Raw genomic sequence first — 22,892 nt, 5'->3', positions numbered from 1 at the left:
TGCTGTTGGAGCCTCGGAGGGCCCTCGGAGGGCCGTCGAAAAACTGTAATGGCGGCGCCACCCCCCTGGGGCAGCCGATGCAATGAAATGGGACCATGAAACGGGTCCATCCAGGCAGATCCGTGGTTATGGCCGGGAGAGGGAGATATCAGAGTGGTGCACGCAGTGCAGTCCTCGTCGGCCGTTGACCGTCCCTCTCACCCGCTCGGATTATGTCACGCTGGACCACAAAAGGTGATTGTGAATAAAAACAAGCATGTGATAACGAAAGAATGAGCATGTCCGGGTCCAAGACGTTTTGCTCTCGTAATGAAAAACAAAACTGGTGATATGCAAAAGGGTCTGATTAATGCGCCTGATAGGTACGCGGAAATGACCCTTTCCTTGTGTCGCAGATCCAAGATCCAGCTGTGGTGGAAGCGGCAGCGCATACGGACGACGTGGAGGCCGCCTACCAGCAAGCAGCCGCGATGCCTCCGATGCCCATCCTGTTGTTGTTGATTGGGGCTTTAGGGCGCGCCGACTATTGTGGTCATTTTGCGCCCGAGACAGCAAAATGGCTACCTACGACGGTAAATGACTAAAAAATATATATTATTCGGAAATGAAAATGGCTGATTTGTGTGAGGAACGCGTCGTTGATACGAAGCTTTCGGCAACCTAAAAACTTCCTACACGCGGTATGAACTATTCAGGCAGGTGTATATAAAGTGCAGAACTTAACATGCGATACGAACTTGGGGGTATGTTGGATATGTGGTGAGCTGTCACCTAGTAAATCGGAGAGCGTCAGGTACGGCGCCACCGGGCCCAAGAACCTCAGACGCTCGACGCGTAGTATGGGACAACATATGAGCACATGCTCCACTGTGAGCGTGGTGTTGCAGTGGCGACATCGTGGTAGTTCGTCGTGACATAGTAGGTATCGATGTGTAGCATTGGTATGGCCAATCCGCAACCGACACAGGATTACTTCCTCCCGTCTAGACTTTCGATAGGATGACTGCCATTCCTGAACAACTGGCTTGATGTTTTTCATTTTAGTGGTGTCCATCGCATCCCATGTGCTCTGCCATTCCCCGCGCAAAAAGGCAGAGATGGGCGAGTACAGGTCTGTAGCGGGTATCGGAAACGTTCTGCGACAGGGACGACGAGTAGCACGCTTTGCAGCAGAGTCAGCCAGCTCATTTCCCGCAATGCCAACGTGGCTCGGAATCCAGCAAAAGTACTATAGTCTTGCCAGCCCGGTACAGAGGGTCGAGACGCAGTAAAACATCCTGTATAAGGGGATTTACCGGATTAAAATGCCTTAGTGCCGAAAGGGCACTTAGGGAATCCGATAAAATCACGTGCAGACTGTCTTCGCCCACCTCTGTAAAGCAGAGCGCCTTAATGATGGCCACAAGCTCTGCAGTATACACGGACGCATGGGCTGGCAGTGTAAATGATCGCGCATGGGGACCACACACAAAAGCGGAACCAACACCCGTATCCGTTTTCGAGCCGTCTGTGTACGAATTGTAAACCCCCGATATGTTTCGATATGCTTCAAAGCTGTTGATCTGGCAACGTACGGGATCATATTTTGCTTCTGAACCTCCGACAATGAGACGTCGACAGTTGGCGATACCATCACCCACGGAGCGGTCGGCAGGCTACGTGGGCGTGCCACACCCCGAAAACTTAAGCCACTCTCAAGAAGAACATTACGAACACGCACACAGAACGGCGCCACACGTGCTGTTTGTTCGGACTAAAAACATTGGATATGTGGCGTGAGAACACAGCGTCATGTGTTAGGTGGTTCGGGAATTGCGCGAGCTTACAAGCGTATCGCATCCCCAACAACTGTCTTCGGGTAGCCAGCAAAGGTTCGTTGGCTTCCACAAGCAAGCTGGCTGTCGGAGACGTACGAAATGCACCAGTAATGATTCTCAACGCAGCATGATGGACCGCATTTAATGGACGTTTTACAGACTCAGAGGCACCATCATATGCAAAACACGCATAGTCCAGCTTGGAACGTATCAGTGAACGGTATAACAATAAAAGTGTTTTCCGATCTGCTCCGTAGAATGTTCGTGCCACACCTTTCAATATGTTCAGCGTCTTAAAACACTAGTCACGCAGAATGATAAGATGCTCCTTGTAGGCGAAACGCTTATCAAAATGTAATCCCAAAAACCGTGCCGCCGCATTGCAGGGGATCGACTGTCCATTAAGCACCATGTCGGGACACTGACGCCGGCGTCGGCAAAAGTGGACGGGAACTGTCTTCGAGGTCGAAAACCGTAACCCGTTGAGCATGCTCCATCTTTCTAAGCGTGCCACAGCCAACTGCAACTGACGCGACATGGACGCTGCCGTGGCAGAGCTGCACCAGATGGCGAGGTCATCAACAAAAAGCGAGCGACCAATCGCTTGGGGAAAACTGTCTCGACATCATTTATCGTGACAGCAAACAACGCAACACTTGGAACACTGCCCTGGGGTATGCCGTTCTCTTGGGTATATCTTCTCGAGCACATGGAACCAACACGAACGCGGAAGAAACTGTCAGCAAGAAAGTTCGCAAGAAAGGTACCCATAGCTCCGCGTATGCCATACTGGAACAGCTTCCGTAAGATGCCACATCGTTAGGTGGTGTCACAAGCCCTTTCCATGTCGAAGAACACAGCACCTACGTGTCGCCTTTCCTTAAAAGAAATGCGCACAGTTGAGTCCAAGGCTAAAAGATGATCAATGGTGCTACGGTTTTTCCTGAAACCACACTGCGCGTTCGAGAAGATATCGTTGCTTTCTAAGAACCAAGACAATCGTGTCTGAACCATCCGCTCCAGAAGTTTGCACATAGAGGAGGTCAGCGCAATCGGACGGTAGTCAGATGGATCCTCCCCATTCTTACCAGGCTTCAGCAGCGGAACTATTAACGACTCCCGCCAAGACGTGGGGAACTCTCCTGTTTCCCACAACTGATTGAATGCCCGCAGCATAGCTTGTGTTGCTGTTGGTGGAAGTCGCCGGAGCATATCATTATGAATGAGATCTGGGCCTTCCGCCACGCTGCGCAGAGAGTTAATGGCAGACATCAGTTCAAGCATTGTAAAAGGTTTGTTGTATGAAAACTCTTAGGATGTATGAAAGCTTATCTGGGCTGGTTCGCAACGAGCACGATGGCGTATGAAATCAGGAGCGGCAGTTGTTCGCCCACAACGCTCCGCGAACGCACGAGCCATTTCATTTGCCACCTTAGATGGGTCCAGTATGTCCTGGCCATTCATACAGAGCACGGGGAGCGGCACTGACGAGTGTTGGCCTGCTATACGCTTCACCCGCGCCCAAACCGCTGAAACCGGCGTTTGGCAATTAAGCTGTCCAACATATAACCGCCAAGACGTGCGCTTGGCCTCCAAGATAGTGCATCGAGCTGCCGCCCGAGCTCGTCGAAAAGCGATTAGGTTGTCCGTAGTGCTGCGTCGATCAAAGTCTCGCAGGGCTTTTTTCCGCGCACGTATAGCGTCGCGGCACTGATCCGTCCACCCCGGAACAGGGGGACGACGTGGGGCACCGGATGTACGTGGTATGCTTTCTTGTGCCGATCGCAAGATTGTGGAGGTAAGTTCCTCTATCGACGCACGCATATCCACCGAACCGGAAGCCAACCTGGTTTCCACCAGTGCCTGAAATTTATCCCAGTCAGCCTCTCTAAGATTCCACCGTTGTGGCCTGGAACCGAGAGCTGCTCCGTTCTGGTAACGCAACTAGATGGGGTAGTGATCACTACTAAAGGATTCGTTGTCAACCGACCATGTCAGGTGTGCCGCCAGTTGGAGGCTTGAAAAACTCAAGTCCAGCGCCGATGTCTGACCTGACAGCGTCATGTGGGTTCGGGTCCCGGTGTTTAAAATACAGAGAGATTCATCATGTAAAAAAGTTTCGCAATGCCTGCCGCGAGTGTTGGGCTGGGCGCAACCCCAAGATGTGTGGTGAGCATTAAAGTCACCCGGCAAAAGAAGGGGCGGGGGAAGCTCGGTCACCAGAAATCTAATTTCTGCCGTCGGAAATGGAGCACCAGGAGGTAAGTAAAGCGAACAGACGGTTATTGCACGACGCCCAAAATGTACCTTAGCTGCAACAGCTTGCAGGTCCGAGTGTAAGACCACGCGTTGGACGGAGGCACTGTGGTGCACAGCCAAAAGAACTCCGCCGTGTGCAACTGGATCAGCTGGCATATCCCGACGCATTACGGTGTAGCTCGGGATACTAATATGAGAGCCAGGTGCCAGTTTGGTCTCCTGCAGGCAGGCGATGGCCGGACGGCGCTGATTCAGAATGACTCTGAGATCGTTTAGACTAGTTCTCACGCCCCTGCAGTTCCACTGTAAGATACTCGTCATAAAACTAAGTGAGGGTAGCCATTACACACCTAGCTCACCAGCACAGCACGCAGAATATCACAGTCAATACGCCTGCAAGAGGGCGTACTAAAAAAGGGTCAAAGTCACACTTTAAGACGCGACACGGTTCAAAAGAACAGCAGTTCCAATGTAAAAACGTCTGTAAAAGGACGTGTTAAAAGAAGATGGAATATCTCACTCTTAAAAGTGAGATTTAAAAGAACTGCGCCGCTCCAGATGAAGCGCCAGATATCTCAGTTCTGGAACCCAGTTCCACAGATCGGTGCCCCAGCCTGGGGCGGGACCTTGGGCTACCCCCGTCACTTGGGGACAAGGGCCCAGACGGGACACGCTTGGAGCCAGCATATCCCGTACGTGGTGGTGGCGGAGGAGGGGCCATCACTGAGCCCCTGCCCACCACCTGGTGCCGTGGTGAAGCCTCAACCGGTCTACGTGGTGAGGGAGTATTGCTCCGGGGAGCAGGCTCCTTGCCCGCTCCTGACAGCCTGTTGGCTGCTTTGGCCCGCTCCTGCTCAACCAGACGCGCCCTTTTAGCCTCACGGGCGCGCCTGTCTGCCTCGTGGCGCTCTAGTGTTTCAAGCGCTCTTCCAGAAGTGCTCGCAACGGGTGTCACTGGAGACGACGGCAGCTGGGTGCTGGATGGTGAGGCCGGCGAAGTCCGCAGGCCTCGGCCACGCTGAACGACCGTCCACCCCTCTCCCTCTGCCGGCGCGTCAGATGATGCCGCGGAGGCTGGCACCACGGCGGGCACCGGGCTCTCCGGCACCGGGGAGGGGTGAGACGGCGAGGCAACAACTGGCGAGCCGGCCTCTGCCTCAGAAGGGGCGCGGGGTGCCAACGGCACGGGGGACGATGACGTTGCCGATACGGTGGTGTGCACCTGGGACGCCGGTACAACCGACAGCCCGAACGATTTAAGAAGTTCAATGAGTTGGGTTCCAGTCATATGATCTAAGGACGCTTCAGGTGCGACAGGAGCTTTGCATGCTGTGGCATATGACTTCTTAGGGTGGCTCAGTTCATAAAAATCCCTCGCTTCACGAAATGATATGTTCTTCGTTGTTTTCAATGCAATAATCTCCTTCTCTCTGGCGTACGCCGGACATGAACGATCGAAAGTAGAATGAGGTTTTTGGTTTTTCCCACAGTTAACACACCATGGGCTCGCCGCAGTGCACTGATCACTCGGGTGCTCCGGAGAAGCACACTTACCACATGCTGGCTGGTTACGGCAGAAATCCCTCGCATGTCCAAACATCTGGCACTTAAAACATCTCATGGGGTTCGGAATAAAAAGGCGCACCTTCACCTTCACATAGCCTACCCTTCCTTCAGATGGTAGGTCAGGACGATTAAAAGTCAGTACGATGTTGTTGGTGGGGACCAACTCCGCACCCCTGCGCACCTTGATGCGGCGAGCATCTGTAACCCCGAATTCGGCAAGGCCGTCGACTATTTCCTCCTCACTGACATCTTTCAAGTCAAAGCAGTTGATGATACCCTTTGAAGAGTTCCTTGTCCTGTGAACCTCAACGGTCATCGCCACTGACACGTCCTTTTTCCCTTCCGCATCCCGCACGCAGTACACAAACCTATCCGAAGTTATTGCCCGTTTCGCGTCCTCTCCATTCTGAAACTCGACCTCGATCCCACCGTCCTTCAGCTTATCACATCGGAGCACCTTTCCAAAACGATCACACCCATTTCGCCTTTGAAAGCGCGAAAGGGACGACAGCGCCTTCTCGGCGCCTCGAAAAATCAAGATTCGAGGGGTTGGCGCTGACACGCTACCACCTGTACTCTCTGTCCGCCCCCCCTTTCGGGGTGCGGGTGTTTTTTTATTTCAAGTTGCCATAGGTGTACGGTTTAAGTATTCGGCACCGAGGCTCCCCACCCACCTCGGAGCCCAACTGGGGGACGGCCCACTCACCCAGGGGGTGGCGGTACCACCAGGACTCCCCCGGTGCTATACGGGGCGAACGACGCCTCCCGCACGACCAGGTGTAACCGGGGAGACCCCTCCCCGTCCTGACCGTGGTTCAGCGCCGCCGCCCCTTGACCCCTCAAGCCGCTGCGCGCGGTCAGGTGCCCCAAGCGGAGACCCGCAAAAAGCACCCAACCGCAACGCGAGCGACAAGCCGCTAGACCCGTGTGGGGCCCCACGGACCCCCCACGCCCTCGGATATTCTGGCCAAAGTGGAGTGTTGGGGCGTGCTGTGACTGACCCGCACGACGCGCCCCTAGGCCACCAGGATCCGATCAACCCGGGGACGTGGGCGATGGGGCACGGCGACCCCGATAAAACGAGGATGAGGAATGGTGATAGGGCTGGATGTGGGAGTGCGGGTAAAGTGGAAGGAGCGGGTGGGACAAGGAGCAGGAGCTCACGCACCGGCAGGGTCGCTACGCCCTGAGAGGACCAGCTTGCGCTGTCCGCCCGTTACCGGAGCTGGGACCCGAGGGGGCGCAAGTCCCCTACACCGACCGAAGCCGGTGTCCCTGCGGGGGATACCCATCCTGAACAAAGTGGACGAGAACGGCGGGTTCGACGAATCGGGCAAAGGCAAGCTCCATGGCGGTGACGGCGAGAGGACCGAAAATGGCCCCCACTGCGGCGACGAAATATACGAGGACACACACATCGAGCACGGGCCGCCGGCCTTCGTTGCGGGCCTCGCGACGGTCAAGTGCAAACACCTTGATCCAAGTGCAAGTGCAAACGCCTTGTCAAGTCAAGTGCAAACACCTTGATTCAAGTATGGGACTGTCGGCCCGAGAGGCACCACCCAGCTGTGTGCCAGACAGCTGGACACACACGGTTAGACGGGGTGATCTGATGGTGCCGTCGCCGGCCTGGACAAGCGTTGTCGAGGCTTTCGAGATCGTGTTCCAACAAGTGCTGGACCGAGGCATGGACCGGGACATTGGCATCGTGGACCGCCCCACAAAGCTCCTGCTGAGACAGTTCTGCGCTGGGCAAGGGGATTGCTCGGAAGCTAGTGAAGACGCGCACTCATCTGCACCTCAGATGGCTTAATCAGGCTGGGGCTGAGCGAGCCGCTGCCAGACGCGCAGCTAAACAGGTGCGACCTCATGTGGACGGCGCGAAGTGAATATCGTTGTGCTTATGTGAGTTCCGCCCCCGTCCCGCCCTGTTCATTTTGGGTCCTCGCCAAGTGTGCACAATGAAGTGCATGCTGGGCGCAAGAATTCTCCCCTCTCCCCCGTTTCTTTGGATCCTCGCCAAGTGTGCACAATGAAGTGTATGCTGGGCGCAATCATCGTTTTAGTAAAATATGGCGAATTATGGGCCATACGTGTGTTCGATGACTTGGCTGCATGGCGTGATGGATATGATCTTGATTAACGCCATGCACCACGACCCTCGGAGGCTTCGTGGCATAGTTGACGCGATGTGCAATGTCCACAATGTCCTATGTTCTACCAGGTAGCGTATCACTTCCGTCGTCTCAAACTGCCTCAATCGAACACCAGTGCAACCCAGCACGTTATTATGTACAGTGCTGAGGCTCAACGCGACAGGTCGGATGATGATCCTGGTGCCGCTCAGTTCTTCCTTTGGCAGTGGCTGAACCTTGGCCAGGTCCGGAAACCTGCATTTAAGCAGCTGTAGGCTGGCCAACTTCAATGCATCACCATAGACTCAATGTTTGGCATCCTCGGCAAATGGAAGTGCCATGGCAGCTGGGCTCCTGGTTCCTAGGCCTATGTTCGCTGTTTTACAACAGGCGTGACAAAAATCCCCTTGCATATTTCCTCGTAGTACTTTTTTAAGTGCCCTGTGGCGATCACTAGATGCATTTGTTAGAAGGTGCACCGGTGTAGCAGACGCGAAGGTAATGCAGCCGGGGCTGTGATGCCAGGTTGGGACTTTGTGACGTCACTGTAATGGTGAAGGAAAAGTGCCGGAAAAATCCCCGGATGATCATACCTTATTACATGGCCTTGCGCGTCCCGTATTTTTTTTTGTCTCAACACCACACCACGAAAGCAGAGCCTGGTGCAAACACCAGCAAGGCCTGGTAGAGAATTTTGCTCCACGTATTTCTTTTTGCCCGAGAAAACTTGACCACTAAATTGCATCACTCCCGAAATGCTGGAGTGAAAGATTCAAGACATGTCTTCTAAATTGAATTTACAAGATAAATATCACCATTTGAGCACTTCATTTAACGGATTTTAAGCCAACTCAGCTGATAACAAAATTTTGCCAAAAAAGTATCAGTCTTTATATTTATTTAACTACTTTTGTTTTTCTTGGTATCATACGAGTGTGATACCACCTTATTCTTCCTTCCTTTTCGATTGCCTTTAGAGGTACCATCTGTTGCTTAAAATGCTGACGAATTTCTCTGCAAGATGCTCCAACTGCAAACTTGTAAGTATTTCATGCATAAATTTGATTAATTCGCCAGTCGCCTAAACATGTTTGATATGCACCCAAGAGTGAACAATTCACAGGGAATGAGGGAAACAATTTGAAGCACGGAACTTATTTTTATCGCCATTTTTGCCCTGTTTAACGCTCGGTTAACAGTTTTTTTTGGTTCTTGGCGGTGCTCAGAAATGAAAAATCTAAGCCTTTCGGGTGTCTAACTCACCAGGGTGCCTGACAAGGCTATCCTAATGCTGCCATACAGAGGTTTGGGACAGACTTGAGGCAGCTAATACAGAAGTGTTTGAGGACGAAATTCTGCCCTCTGGAGACGCTTATCATGCACACCTCTTACTTGTTTCGCATTCTAATCACGTAGGTTGGTGGGCATGATTGACAGTTTCTATTTGGGGGTGAGTGGGACCACTCTGTCTGCCAGCAGACCATGCAAAACGTAGTGAGAAAACCATTAAGTCTCCTGTGGACCAAATAATTGCTTACCATACCTGCGTTCAACACAAGATTGGTGACCAGAGTTAGCGATTTTCTGTTTTAATCCACCGAGTTCTGTCACAAGACAAGTTATGATGCGATAGGGCATGCAATGGGCTTATTTTGTTCCACATTCTTGATTATTTGCCCCAAATGTCGTGAAGTGGTCCCTCATGGCTGCTTTAACCAGGTATAGTTGTCATGGTTTGCTGACTGGCAAATGACTGTACTGTATAAATGCACTTTATTTTTACGCAGAGATACTCTACGCTGCATAGCAATTATAATATGAGTCGAATATCAATATGTAACAAGCAGTCAGACCATCCCATTTAAAATATGAAGCCAACATCTCAAACTGTGTCATTAAATATGAATAAACAAGCCTAAATGCATGCCTTTGCTGCAGCTGAAAAGGCAAGCAGCAATACTTGGCATGGTCATCTAAAGTAATGTTACTTTTCCAGAAGAGAGATTGTTTGTGGAGCATGCTCATCATTGCCCTTAACATAGGTTAACCATGGCAATCAAAATAAGTTGTTCAAAGTGACTTAAAGAGTTTTGATTTGTGTGTTACCAATTTTTCTGACGTCAACAAGCATACACAAATGAACTGAATAAAAATGCAAGTCGAAACCAGCCGAAATTAGCTTTATCATACTTTCATTACAAGTACTGCTGTCAACAGATAGGTGAGTTGAGATGAAGTTCAACATATGGGCTACTCTAAGTTGGGTTAAGTCGGTTAAGTGCATGGCAAGTGGTAATAGGAACTGTGCAAGAATCAGTAACTCACAACTGCTGCTGTGAAACAAACAGGTTATACAGGATGAGATGATGTAAGGGCTCTTTAGGTTAGGCATAGTTAGGCTACTTTCATGGAAATAAGCATTGGTATTTTGTAAGAAACATTAACAAAATGTTTGTTTTCCCTGACCCCATCTTAACAGAAGCCAGAGTATGTCTATTTTGTTTGACTTGGGGATGGGCTGTGGCAATCCAAGGATTTTTTTTTTGCTGAGTGTTTTATGCTTGCTGCATTTTCTGTTGTTATTTTGTTATTGAATTCCTTTGCTTTGTTTTGTGTTAAAAGTGCTGTAGAAGGGAAGTGCAAAGCGCAGCATCAAATTGCTGGTGTTTATGATTTTTATGCTCATTACACTGTCATGAAATTACGATGCTTTAACGTATTCTGTTTCACTGTAATGGTCTAAGATGTTAAAAGACAAAACAGTTTTGCCAGGGTTCTGATATTACGTCCATGCCAACCTGATATAGATGTCTTTGCTCGCTGAAGCATCAGTCGCGAGGGTCGTAAATCCATCTTTTGTGAATTGATTTTTCACTCCAGCACGGTCTTTTTGCGACGGAATATTTCACTCCCACCTTAGTTCAAAAGCGATTCTAGCTCCCTGCTTCTTCGTGAATCGGAAGCATCCTGTTCTGGAAAAGGAGGCCGCTCTATATATCAGGGGTGCTCAAAAAGATGCCACTGATAGGGGATAGTGAGACCGTTTTGTGCATAATAAGACGGCCCTAATCTAGATGTTTGTATAGCCAATACCTATTCATTTGAATGTTGCGCGTGTTACTGTTTCATGAAAGGCGCATGCCTTCGATGCCCCTCCCCCTTCGAATACGATGCCCCTCCTCGTGAGGGAACCCCATTTTGTCCGGGAGGCCCCAGGAAATTGTGCCCCCCCCCCCCCCCCAACACGCCGTGGCGCCGCCCCTGGCTGGTACAGCGGTAAACAAGCACTCTGTGTTAAGCTCGACATGTCCGCGGATCTCACCAGGGGCGCACACACACACACACACACACACACACACACACACACACACACACACACACACACACACACACACACACACACACACACACACACACACACACACACACGCACGCACGCACGCACGCACGCACGCACGCACGCACGCACGCACGCACGCACGCACGCACGCACGCACGCACGCACGCACGCACGCACACGCACGCACGCACGCACGCACGCACGCACGCACGCACGCACGCACGCACGCACGCACGCACGCACGCACACACACACACACACACACACACACACACACACACACAGAGAGAGAGAGCAGGCCTCGGAGCACGAGATCCCATTACCGAATTTATGACACGCATGAACGTGACTTAATGGTGACGGCCAAAAAGAAATCGACACATAAAAATAAGAAGGTTGGGAGCGCACAATCGATGTCGAACTTGCCGCGGGCGGTCATTGCTATCTCCCCCCTCCCCCCCCCCCCCCCCCCCCTGAGGTTTTTTGATAATACCTCTCCGGCACGTCGTGCAATCGCGCCCAATTTTTTTTTCGCGCGCAATCGCGCCCAAACCTAAGGGGCAACTATTGTGCGCGTTTTGCCACTAAACACGTGTTCTCAGCCTTTCTGGTGTCGGAGCGGCGGCGGGCTTTGCGGAGCCTTGCACGCGATCTACGGCCGGCGTAGGCAGTGAGCCGCAACCAACGATTGGTGTCGCTTACAGGGATGACCTCATACACATGAGCATGAAAAGCTGAAAAGGCCCGCTTTGCTGGAAATCTGACCTTTAACCTGGCATCATGGAATCATTATTGACCTAGGCCGAAAAAAAACTGATACGCAATCGCAAGATCTCGTGGAGACCAATGCACTGGTGTTTTCCGCTAAGATTCTATCCTTTTCACTTTCGAAACGGCAGGAGGGTCGCATCAACATCTCCCCCCCCCCCCCCCCCCCCCCTCCATCAGTGCGCTTTATGAAAAACGGCGAATGACGGCAAAGTTTTAGGTTTAAAACGGGAAAAACAATGACGCAAAACGTATCCAACATTGACTAGATAGCAATAACCATATTCACTGAAATGCACCTGGATCACGCACACCTTTCGCCCGAACCCATATCAATGTGTAGATTGCTCCCCAAACACGGCTTTCGTGTGCCGGCGGATGGCAGCCCTTATCAGCCCTTATCGGCGGCGAGCGCGGCGCCGGTCGAGGAACGGACCGCCTCACAGTCAATGGACAGTGCCAGCCCGGCCCTGCGTAACCGCTGGCACTGGGACCGCCCCGGTGCTACCTCTGGCGCTGGGACCGCCACCGGTGCTACCGCTGGCGCTGTGGACCCACCGCGGTGCTACCGCTGGCGCTGGGACCCACCGCGGGTGCTACGCTGGCGCTGGGACCCCCGCGGTGCTATCGCTGGCGCTGGGACCGTCCACGGTGGCTGCCACTGGCGCTGGGAACCGTCCGCGGTGCTGCTCGCGTGACTTCAAACCAGGTGAGACGCGCCACGCGGCGCCGGCCGATGCAGCGGGCACTGCTGACTGGCAGCCACCGGCGGCAGCTCCGGCGATCGACGCACCCCGTACAAGCACACGCGCGCACACACATACACGGCGGCGCAGTCGGCGGCGGTGCCCCCCGACGGTACGGTCGCCGGCCCCGGGAGAAACGGTGAGTAAGGCCGATCGCCTCGTCATGCCAGGTCTCACCCACGTCGACGCGAGTTCTTCGCCTCCTCGTGATACACCCAGTTTCTGCATCTGCATTGTCTGTTACTGTATTGCTTCTGTACCTACGTTGTCTTCGCTTATCATACAACCGCACCGCGCGGTGCTTCGGACCTCTTTACAACCCGGCGCAATTTCTGGATATGGAATCTTGATAGAATCGCTCTTTTTTCGCAACTGGTTATAAGTACCTGACCACGCACGCGCGAGCCTGAGTGAAGCGTCAATCAAAGAGGCGTGAACAGTTACGTGAGAGACGGCTCACGCGGGGCGAGAGACCTGCGTCTAAGCTTCAGAATCACCTGGACAGGGTTTATGGCCGGGATGTACATCAGGCATATTTTATTTTTATTGTTAGTTTTATTTTCACGTTTGCGAAATGTCTACAGGTTGCCTTCTCGGGCATCGCAAGATACGCTCGATCCTAAAAAACCTCAAAAAGGCGCGCAGATGTAAAAGAAGTTGCCTGAAAATGAAGCACGGCGCTGAGCATCTGCTCAAAAGATCTTGCCTAAAATTAAACGATACGAAACAATAAAGAGAAACGATAAAGAGAAACGATAAAGAGAAACGATAAAGAGGAACGATCAAGAGAAACGATAATAAAAGCCAGACCACCCTGCAGGAGGACGAAGAGGCGATTTTTTTTAGCGAGCGACCCATAGATCCTTCATGTCATTTCATCTCTGTCGGTTCATTATTTCAGTTCATTATTTCTTATTTTCATTTTTGGCATTTTCATTATCGGCATTTTCATCTCTGTCGGTTCATTATTTCTCAGCCATAATCTCGGCGTGACTTCAGGTGAAGGACTTTGGCAACCCTCGAGTTCGACTGCCCTCTCTCCCCTGCCCCGCCTGCCCTCTCTCTCCCCTGCCCTGCCTGCACTCGCTCTTCAAAAGGACGCCTGCACTGCTGCGCCTTATCCGAGAGCTGGTTCGCTTGCCTGGAAGTGTCCGGCCAGTGAAGCAGCTCTCGCTGGGTCGGGCCCAGTAGTGCTGGCCCGGAAGTTGCCCGGCCAACGAATGGTCACTAGCCCGCCTGACAGAAGTGACGTCAGGAGTAACCAGGAGTGCTGTCAGGCAGTCACCGCGTAACGAGATGCACATCTGGGATCCTTCGGCTCCAAATTAAAGAAGGATGTTTTGAAAGACCCTGCAGCTGGCATGGAGAACCGTTCACTATTAAAGGCACTGGCGAAAATGGGCTCATAATATCATGTCTGTTTAGGTCCGAGGCCCAAGCGCACCTCTCGGTTGCCAAGGCTCCGGCCCTGAAAGCAACTGCTGTCGCTGAACAGGATCCCTGCCTTGAACAGAATCCCGTCCCCGGTGTGCGACCATCCCGACCAGGCTTCCGCCGCTGACCGTGACTTGCATCCCTGGGGAGAGCTCCCGTCCCTGGCCATCCCTGGCCATCCCTGACCATCCCTGAGCTCAGAGCTGCCGGCGCCGGGTCGTGAAGTGGAGACCCAGTCACCGACGGCCGCCTGCGTTCCAGGCCAGGGGTGAGGGCGGCCGACCGGCGCTTCAGCCGGGCCAGGATCAAGGGCTGCCAGCCGTGCCCGGCACGAACAGGCGGCTCACCGGCAGCCGCCGACCGTCCGGCGCCGGGTCCAGCGGCACCGGCCAGCCGCCGAGGGCAGCCGCCGAGGCCAACCGAGGGCAGCCGCCGAGGCCAACCGAGGGCAGCCGCTGAGGCCAACCGAGAGGGCAGCTGGCGAGGCAGCCGCCGAGGGCAGCCGCCGAGGGCAGCCGCCGAGGGCAGCCGCCGAGGCCAACCGAGAGGGCAGCTGGCGGGGCAGCCAGCGAGACGTTGCTTGAAGGCCGAGTGAGGAAAGAGACCTCCTTCAAGACAGAAGACTGGGCAGTGGGGACGCCAGCCGGGATCGTCAGCGCGCCTGACGTCACAGTCGGGATCGTCAGCGCGCCTGACGTCACAGTCGGGATCGTCAGCGCGCTTGTCGTCACAGTCGGCTGCCGTTCCGCGAGCGAGGCCGTCAGCCAGCGTCGCCGCCTGCCATGATGCTGCGGCGGTGCTGGGCGTCGGGATGTTCCGCGGTCCGCCCCGGGCGCCTGCTGCTGCTGCTGGGCGCGGCGGCCGGCGCCGTCCTGCTGCTGCGCTCCGCGGCCGTGCCGTCGGCGCCGCCGCCGGAGGACGGCGGCGAGCTGTGGCGCGGCACGGCCGGCAGCGACGACTGCCGGCTCCCGCCGCTGCCGCTCGACGCGCCCGAGCTGCGCCAGTTGTTCCACGCCGTGCCGCCACTGGCTTGCGACACCGAGCCGGCCTGGGTGAGCGTCGGCGTGGGACGGGTGGTCGTGCGCGAGGAGGCGCGCCGCGCGCACGGCACCGTCAAGTGCGAGTTCGCCGATGTGCTGTTCGTGACGGACGAGAGGGTGGAGGAGGGCGCAGTGACGGTGTCGGAGACAGCGTACGAGCTGCACGCGTCCGACTTCGTGCGCGTCAGGTGCCGCGCTGCAGACGGCGCCACCTGGCAGAACGTGGTGGCCGGGGTGCGCGCGGGCGCGGCGCCCAGCGCGCGCCGACTCGATCAGCTCTCCCCGAGCCAGCTGCCGCTTAACGTCCTCATCTGGGGCTTTGACTCGCTGTCGCGCAACACGTACGAGCGCAAGCTGCCCAAGACCGTAGCTTTCCTGCGGAAGCAACTGGGCGCGGTGATCCTGCAGGGGTACAACATCGTCGGTGACGGCACGCCGCAGGCGCTGATCCCGATACTGACGGGTCAGACGGAGCCGGAGCTGCCCGAGACGAGGAAGCGCTTCAGCTCGGCTGACTTCGTCAACGTCTACCCATTCATTTGGAAAAAATTCGCCGATGACGGCTTCGTCACCGCCTTCAATGAGGACCAGCCGCACATCGGCACGTTTCAGTACCGACTGAAGGGCTTCATGCCGCAGCCAACGACGCACTACATGCGTCCTTTCTACCTGGCCACGAAGCCCGGGTTCGGCAGGCACAAGCCACACTGTCTGCGCGACACGCCCCGGCACAAGGTGATGACGGACTACGTAGAGCAACTATACGCCGCCTACCCGCACACAGCCAAGTTCATCTTCAGTTTTCACTCCGAGCTCTCGCACGACGACGTGAACCTCGTGGGCGTGGCCGACGACGATATGGTGGCCTTCCTGACGCGCATGCGCAACACCGGCGCGCTCAACAACACGGCGCTGCTGATGATGGCCGACCACGGGCACCGCTTCACCGCCGTCCGCAACACGCAGCAGGGCAAGCTGGAGGAGCGGCTGCCGTTCGTGGCGTGGGCATTGCCGGCCTGGGTCGGCCAGCGGTACCCGGAGGCACTCGCCGCGCTACGCCAGCACGCCCAGCAGCTGACCACGCCGTTCGACCTGCACCAGACGCTGCAGCACCTGCGCCACTGGCCGGCAGGGCCGCCGCCGGACCCGGCCGGTCGTGGCGTCAGTCTCCTGCGGGCGGGCTCGGCGGCGCGCGGCTGCGCTGAGGCCGGCGTCGAGCCTCACTGGTGCGGCCTGTCTGCGCTGGCGGCCCGCCAGCGACGGCGACGCGGCGCAGGAGGCGGCGCGCGCCTTCGAGCGCTATGTCAACGCCGAGCAGGAGCGCCAGACGCCCGGACGCTGTGCGCCGCTCCGCGTCGAGGAGATCCTGAAGGCAGAGGTGCTTCAGCCGCAGGCTAACCTGCTGCGCTTCGTGAAATCCAAGGACAAGGACGGCTTCGTGCCAGACCTGAGCAGCGCCGGCATGACCGCCCAGCCCATGATGCAACTGCGCATGCGCGCCGCGCCCGGCGCCCGGACGTTCGAGGTCACGATGACGCGCAAGGGGAGCGGCGAGTTCGCCGTGCGCCACGAGGACGTCAGCAGGACTGACCGCTACGGCGACCAGGCCCGCTGCGTCGCCGACCGCATGGACCACATGCGCAAGCTGTGCTTCTGCCGAGACTGACCTTGACTGACCTTGACCTTGACGAGACACCTTGACCGCTGCCCGATGAGGACGTGAGCTCGAATCCCGCCCGGTTGCAAACGTGCGTGAGGCGGATCGTGGTCGGGGACACCCAGGACTCGTTACCAGGAATAAAAAGCTTGAACGAATCAGGGAAGTAGATAAAAACAAGACTGGAGGTTCTAAGAAGCAGTTCCTCGGGCATCAAAATTCAAGAACAAGACATCTCTGCGGCACATCATCTGCTCGAAGTGAATGCAATCATCTGCGTCTTTCATGACAAAACCTACGTGACATGATCTATGAAGACTGCCTGAAGCTAAAAGAAAACGCGCTAGCATTGTACGACGATCGCCCCTTTGTCGGCGAGCCGCCGACTCGATCGGAGCGCGGCCTGTTCAACCAGCTTCTAGTCACACAAAGGAAAAGGTGCTGCGGGCGGTCTCCGGTCTCCGTCTCCGGCCCCCGGTCTCCGGTCTCCGGTCTCCGGTCTCCGGCCCCCGGTCTCCGGTCTCCGGTCTCCGGTCTCCGGTCTCCGTCTCCGGCCCCCGGTCTCCCGTCTCCGGTCTCCGGTCTCCGGCCCCCGGTCTCCGTCTCCGGCCCCCGGTCTCCGGCCTCCGGTCTCCCGACGCCGAGCCCTGCCATGTCCGCTTTGTAACGCAGCAGGGTATCGGAGGCCCGCGCCGGCAGCTGACGACCACGGGGCGCGCGCCCGATGCAGCCGGCTGACGCGGCTCGCGCTTGCGCGCTGGCGGTGGCTGGTAGTGCTCCGACGGCTGCCGCAGTGTTACGGCCCCGTCCGGTGGTGTTCCGGCGGCGGCTGACGATGCCCCGTGGCTGCTATGGTGCTCCGACGGCTGCCGCGGTGTTACGGGGCGCCCGGTGGTGTTCCGGCGGCCGCTGACGATGCCCCGTGGCTGCTGTGGTGCTCCGACGGTTGCCGCGGTGTTACGGCCCCGTCCGGTGGTGTTCCGGCGCCGGCTGACCATGCCCCGTGGCTGCTGTGGTGCTCCGACGGCTGCCGCGGTGTTACGGGGGCGCCCGGTGGTGATCCGGCGCCGGCTGACGACGCCCCGTGGTTGCTGTGGTGCTCCGACAGCTGCTGGCGGTGCTTGGCGACCGCTGCAGTGCTCCGGCCGTGCTCGGCATCGTAGCGGTGCCTGTCGGCGTCCGGCCCGAGGCACCTGGCGCTGCGCTGGTGTTCGGCACGGCCGCGCGCACTTTGTCCGCGCTGGGTGGCGCTGCAGCCTCGAAATATTGAATTTAATATACCAAGTATATTTCCACGAGTGATTATTTTTATTTTTAACAGCACTCCGGCCACTGAGTCCATTTCGTGCTGTAATGGTGTGCCATCGGTTAAATGTCACTGCTTTAAAGCAAAGAAGCCCTGACCCTGAAACCATTCCTGACTGGAACAGCAGTACGCGGCGACGATCAAACCTATCCAATCAATATTTTCACACCCTATCCCCTGTCAGTGAACTAAATTACGCCCACTCCGAACACAGCTAAGAACTGTGTTAGACAGAAGGTTCAAGCTCGGGTACTTCACCTATCAGCGCCGCATCATCAGCGCATCATCATCCGCGCATCATCTTCACCTATCAGCGACATCAGCGTCGCATGGCGCCCGAAGACCTACTGCCTTGCTGAGCCGAGCAAGGTGAAGTCAACCAGCACGTGTTGCGCAGTCAACATTTGCCTGCATCGTTCACATATGGGGGCATCCGCTGTGTCATCCGCTGAGTCCAAATATGTAGGTGATGTATGTGCGCCCAGTGCGGACACGGGTAAGCGTGGTTTCGCCTTTTCGAACCTGGAAAGAGAGTGTCCGGTAGTCTTATCTTAGGCTTGATGGCTTTCAACTTGTTCCATTTGCTTTCCTGGCCCCACACATTCTGGCAATCAGCCAGCATAAAGAGCCTTGCAACAGCGTAGAGGTCACTGCACGGATCTAAAAGGTCTGATGGGGGGGGGGGGTAGTGTTGCAGACTTCGAGGCCAAGTCAGCGCATTACCAGTAATGTCAAAGTGGCTGGGAATCAATAATTGATCTGCTTCCCGTTTGCTTCCAGAGATCTGGCTCGTTCCCGGATCATCCGGGTCAACTGGGTCGCTAAAACAGCGGGGTTCTGTAGAGATAAAACTAGCTGAGAAAGTCAGTCGATATTGCGGTGCATCATGGACGCCCCAGGTGGGTGGTGCACTCAAAGTAGCCTACGATGGCGTGCAGTTCAGCAATAAAAACCGACGCATGCGCGCGCCTTGCACACCGCCCAGCGCCTCGAGGTGAAATTGAAGGCATATCCAGTGGCGTGGGACGTTTTGGACGGATCAGTTGGATCAGTTGGATCAGTACAGAAGTAGGCCGGTCAACCGCACCTGATGTTGGATATTAGCGCCCGGGCTTCTTGCCTCATCTCAAGAGCTTAAATGTTATTCTTCGAGCACCCGGTCAGCGAAACGTCCAACGGCGGGGCAAGCACCAACCCGGGCTCAGTGGCGGAGTACATTTGGGCCTGTATTTGCTTGACGCCAACTTCGGCTTCCTGGAGCAAGCCACCCACTCGGATGTACAGCGGTCGGGTGTTTATCCGCTTGGCCTGTGCGAAAGTCTTCATCAGGTCTCTGGAGAAGGGCATGCCTCACGCCGGGTGTGAACCGAACCGACATGTTCTCGTCGCGTGCCACATGGTGGCGGTCGACGTCTAAGCTTCAACGGTGGCTCGTGCTTGATGCAGGAGATGCGCGAGAGGCACCTGTCGCCATACGAACACGATGATAATCGACACCGTCCAGCAACTTTTGCCTGAGTCACCAGCAGCGTCATACAAGGCGCACGCATAGTCCATCTATGGTCGGATGAGAGCCCGGCAAAGCGCCAGCACCATCTTGCGATCTGCTCGATATGACGCGCGCGAAATGACTTTCAAAATGCCCATGGATATTGCCATGAAGGCCCGTCATGTGGTCGATGTACGAGCGCCGACGGTCGAGGGACGATCCCCAGATTTGAAATCGTCCGCTAGTTCAGAATCTGTGCAGGTTCGTCGCATGCTGCAGAAACGCATGCACGTGGTCTTAGACGTCCAGGAAGTAAAACCATTCCTCGTGTCCCTTTTGGCTACATCGTCTTCACGCAGCTGCGCCTGACGTTCTGCTGAGGCTGACGTTGATGCCGTTACGCAGATGGCGAAGTCATCTACGAGTGGGGACTGACCTACGCAGGCAGATAGTAGACAATATCATTGACAACAACGGCAACGAGCGCGACGCTCAAGATTCCACCCTGTGGCATGCCGTTTTCCTGTTACAATTGTGCGGAGTACCCACCACCGACTCGAACCTTAAAACAGCGGTCACGAAGGAAGTTTGCTAAGAACCAGCCTATGTGACCACACACACACACCACACTTGTAGAGATTCGACGAAATACCACCGTGCCCGGTTGTATCAAAGGTCTCTGTATGTCCACAAAACACAGGTAAAACGTGTTGTTCAAAAGCTTGTTACAGTGGGGTCTCTGGAATCGCCGAATGCTTTAACGTGCACTGCTTACATCTGAAGCCACACGAAGCGCGATCAGCCTATAATGAGCCTGTTCTGAGCCGCCTTTGTGCGATCTTAAAATCAGTACAATCACATATTCCCTCCACTGTGTACGAAAGGAGTCAGTCGCCCAAAAACGGTTGGAAAACATCCAACAGTTCCTGAAGTGCGCTGTGCAAAGATGCTTTAGCGTATTGTTCGTGACGTCATCGGGTTTTCGGACCACACTTGTGCTTCCAATGGCGCCTCTTAGCTCGGTCACGAAAGCATGGCACTGTATGCTTCCTTACCATTAAGGCGAAAGCTCATCGGGTGGTGTTCGCACAAACGCTTATGACGTGCAAATGCTAAGCAATATTTCATTAATATTATTTCATTAATATTATTTCATTAATATTTCATAAGCATGATTTCTGTTTTTTGTGGCCCGCTCCGAAAACGCACGGCCGAAGATGTTCGTGACGTCTGTCATGTCAGTGACTGATCAGCCACCCACCCTGAGTACCGGCACTGGTGAGGATGAGCCTGTCTCTGAAGTACGTCTAATGCAGGACCACACCTCCGTCAATGGAGCAAACACTTTACACCCCTAACGTAAGTTTGCAAAGACGCACGTTTCGGCCCTCGTGCTGTTTCTTCGCCACTGATCTTGGGCGCTTTAACAAGATACGGTTATCAGGCGTAGGAGAGCGGAGGAATCTCTTGCACGCCCTTTTTTCTGCGCGACAGTGGGTCCGGACTTTTCATTCCACTACGGCACCGGAGTTCAACGAGACCTGGTGAACGTTTGACGTAAGGCGTTACTGGTAGCGGTAAGCATTGCCGATAGATTGCATTGACTGCACTGATTTTCATTGCAGGCATTGATTTTCCAATCAGTGATGAAGCCGTGCCTTCCGCCGCAGGGTGCACAGAAACAGTGCACAGTGCACAGTAGTGAAACAGTGCACAGTAGTGAACACCCGCCAGCGTGCTCGCCGATGATCCCAACGATCCGGTCGCGGGTGGGCGGGGTTCGGTCGAAGCCATTTGAGGAAGCGGTTTCTTCCACACAGGTCACTATTTACCTCGCAGGAAAATTTTTAACCAGAGATGGAGTGCATATAGAAAGGTCGACTGTAGATGTGCTCCCGGATGTGCTCCCGGACGTGCTCCCGGATGTGCTCCCGGACGTGCTCCCGGACGTGTTCCAGGACATGCTCCCGGACGTGTTGCCAGGTGTGCTCCCGGATGTGCTCCCGGGCGTGCTCCCGGACGTGCTCCTGGACGTGCTCCAGGACGCGCTCCTGGATGTGCTCCCGGATGTGTTCATGCACGTGCTCCCGGACGTGCTCTCGAACGTGCTTCCGGACGTACTCTCGGACGTGCTCCCGAACGGGAGCCATACATGTGTGCCAGAGCCGGCGTTCGACACGCACAAGCCGTTGAGGTAAGGTAGTGACCCGAGCATTCTTCCTCAGTGGCTAGTGCAGTTTCCACCCCGCAGGGAGTTATATGCATCCAGATCACCAGGCATAAAAAACGGGGTCGATAACTACTGAATCTGCGTCCCAAGCGCGGCGTCTGGTGACCTCCCTTCCCGCGGGAGTATGGCGAGCAAATACAGGTGTGGGAGCGGGTGTGGCGCAGCAACTAACACCGCTACCACAGCGACATGTGACGGCCGGGCTGGCAGCATCAAGATCGACCGGCACCGCAACAGGCCGCAACGCGATTTGAACGGTGATCTTCACGCAATGCACGCTGCGGTGAACTAAAAAGCGGCGCTACCATGCGCTCCTGCACCACGCCTGACGTCAAACCGGAACACGCTATCCTCTTTTACGGCACGCACCACGTCCGGAAAGAGTTTGGTTTTATACAAGCCAACCACAGCGGCGCTCAAACAGAACAGAAATCACTGCAGGCAAGTCGCGAGAGCGGGACGCGCAGGGCCCGCCCCCGGCGAGAGCGGGCGGGCCTTGTGTCGTCGCCAGCGACGCCACGCCCGAGATCTGACCTAGGGGTACGTCGAGGGCCGAACCCTGGGAGCGGTGCATGCCGGCCCGGCCACGCATTGGACGGAGGGGGCGAGGCGGCAAACCCACTGAATCTCGCGAGAAGACGAAGGCAGGCCGGCCCAGCTGAAAGGTGTCGAAAATTAATAAAACATCAAGCGAGGGGCTCCGGAGAAAGGGAGAGTACAGTGCCAGTGAGTGCGCCCGACGCCTACAGCTGCATCTTGAGGTCGACCCTCCGAAGCCCCGGCTCACAAGCGTCCCGGCTGTGATGTTCGACACGGCGTACGACGGTCACCGGCGACAGCGCACACGATGTGAGTGCCCTAGGCTGTTGTTCCCCATCCCACCAGGACCATGGACGGCTGGCGCTCCGAGCGTGCCCTTTCACCCCCTCCCGACTGGGCGGCGCAAGACGCGGTTATCGGACCCTCCCGCGGAGCTGGGGAAAGGGGGAGGGGCACGGGTGCGAGTGTGTAAAGTGCCCCGCGGCTCGACGCTGAGCCCGCGTGAAGCGATGGACTGGTGTGTCGCAAGTCTGTGAGTGATTTTTGCCTCGTTGTCCTTGAGTGT

The 22,892-nt window shown here is 55.7% G+C and overlaps 2 protein-coding genes across 2 annotated transcripts in view; one reads left to right on the top strand and one right to left on the bottom strand.

Moving 5' to 3' along the window:
- LOC119094032 (uncharacterized) overlaps nt 1–22,892 on the bottom strand; it is a 121,744-nt gene that overhangs the window by 80,406 nt on the left and 18,446 nt on the right. The window lies entirely within an intron of this gene.
- LOC119114692 (uncharacterized) lies at nt 1,098–17,246 on the top strand. Its single transcript, XM_037238712.1, has 4 exons — nt 1,098–1,111; nt 15,081–16,229; nt 16,272–16,311; nt 16,373–17,246. Exons 1-4 carry the CDS (start codon nt 1,098–1,100, stop codon nt 16,769–16,771), a joined length of 1,602 nt encoding a protein of 533 aa, XP_037094607.1. The 3' UTR covers nt 16,772–17,246.

The sequence above is a fragment of the Pollicipes pollicipes genome, unplaced genomic scaffold (genome assembly GCF_011947565.3).
Source record: "Pollicipes pollicipes isolate AB1234 unplaced genomic scaffold, Ppol_2.1 Scaffold_1600;HRSCAF=1878_pilon_pilon_pilon, whole genome shotgun sequence".
Lineage (NCBI taxonomy): Eukaryota > Metazoa > Arthropoda > Thecostraca > Pollicipedomorpha > Pollicipedidae > Pollicipes > Pollicipes pollicipes.
Note: the sequence above shows the minus strand (reverse complement) of the source record. Positions and strands in the feature narration are given on the sequence as shown.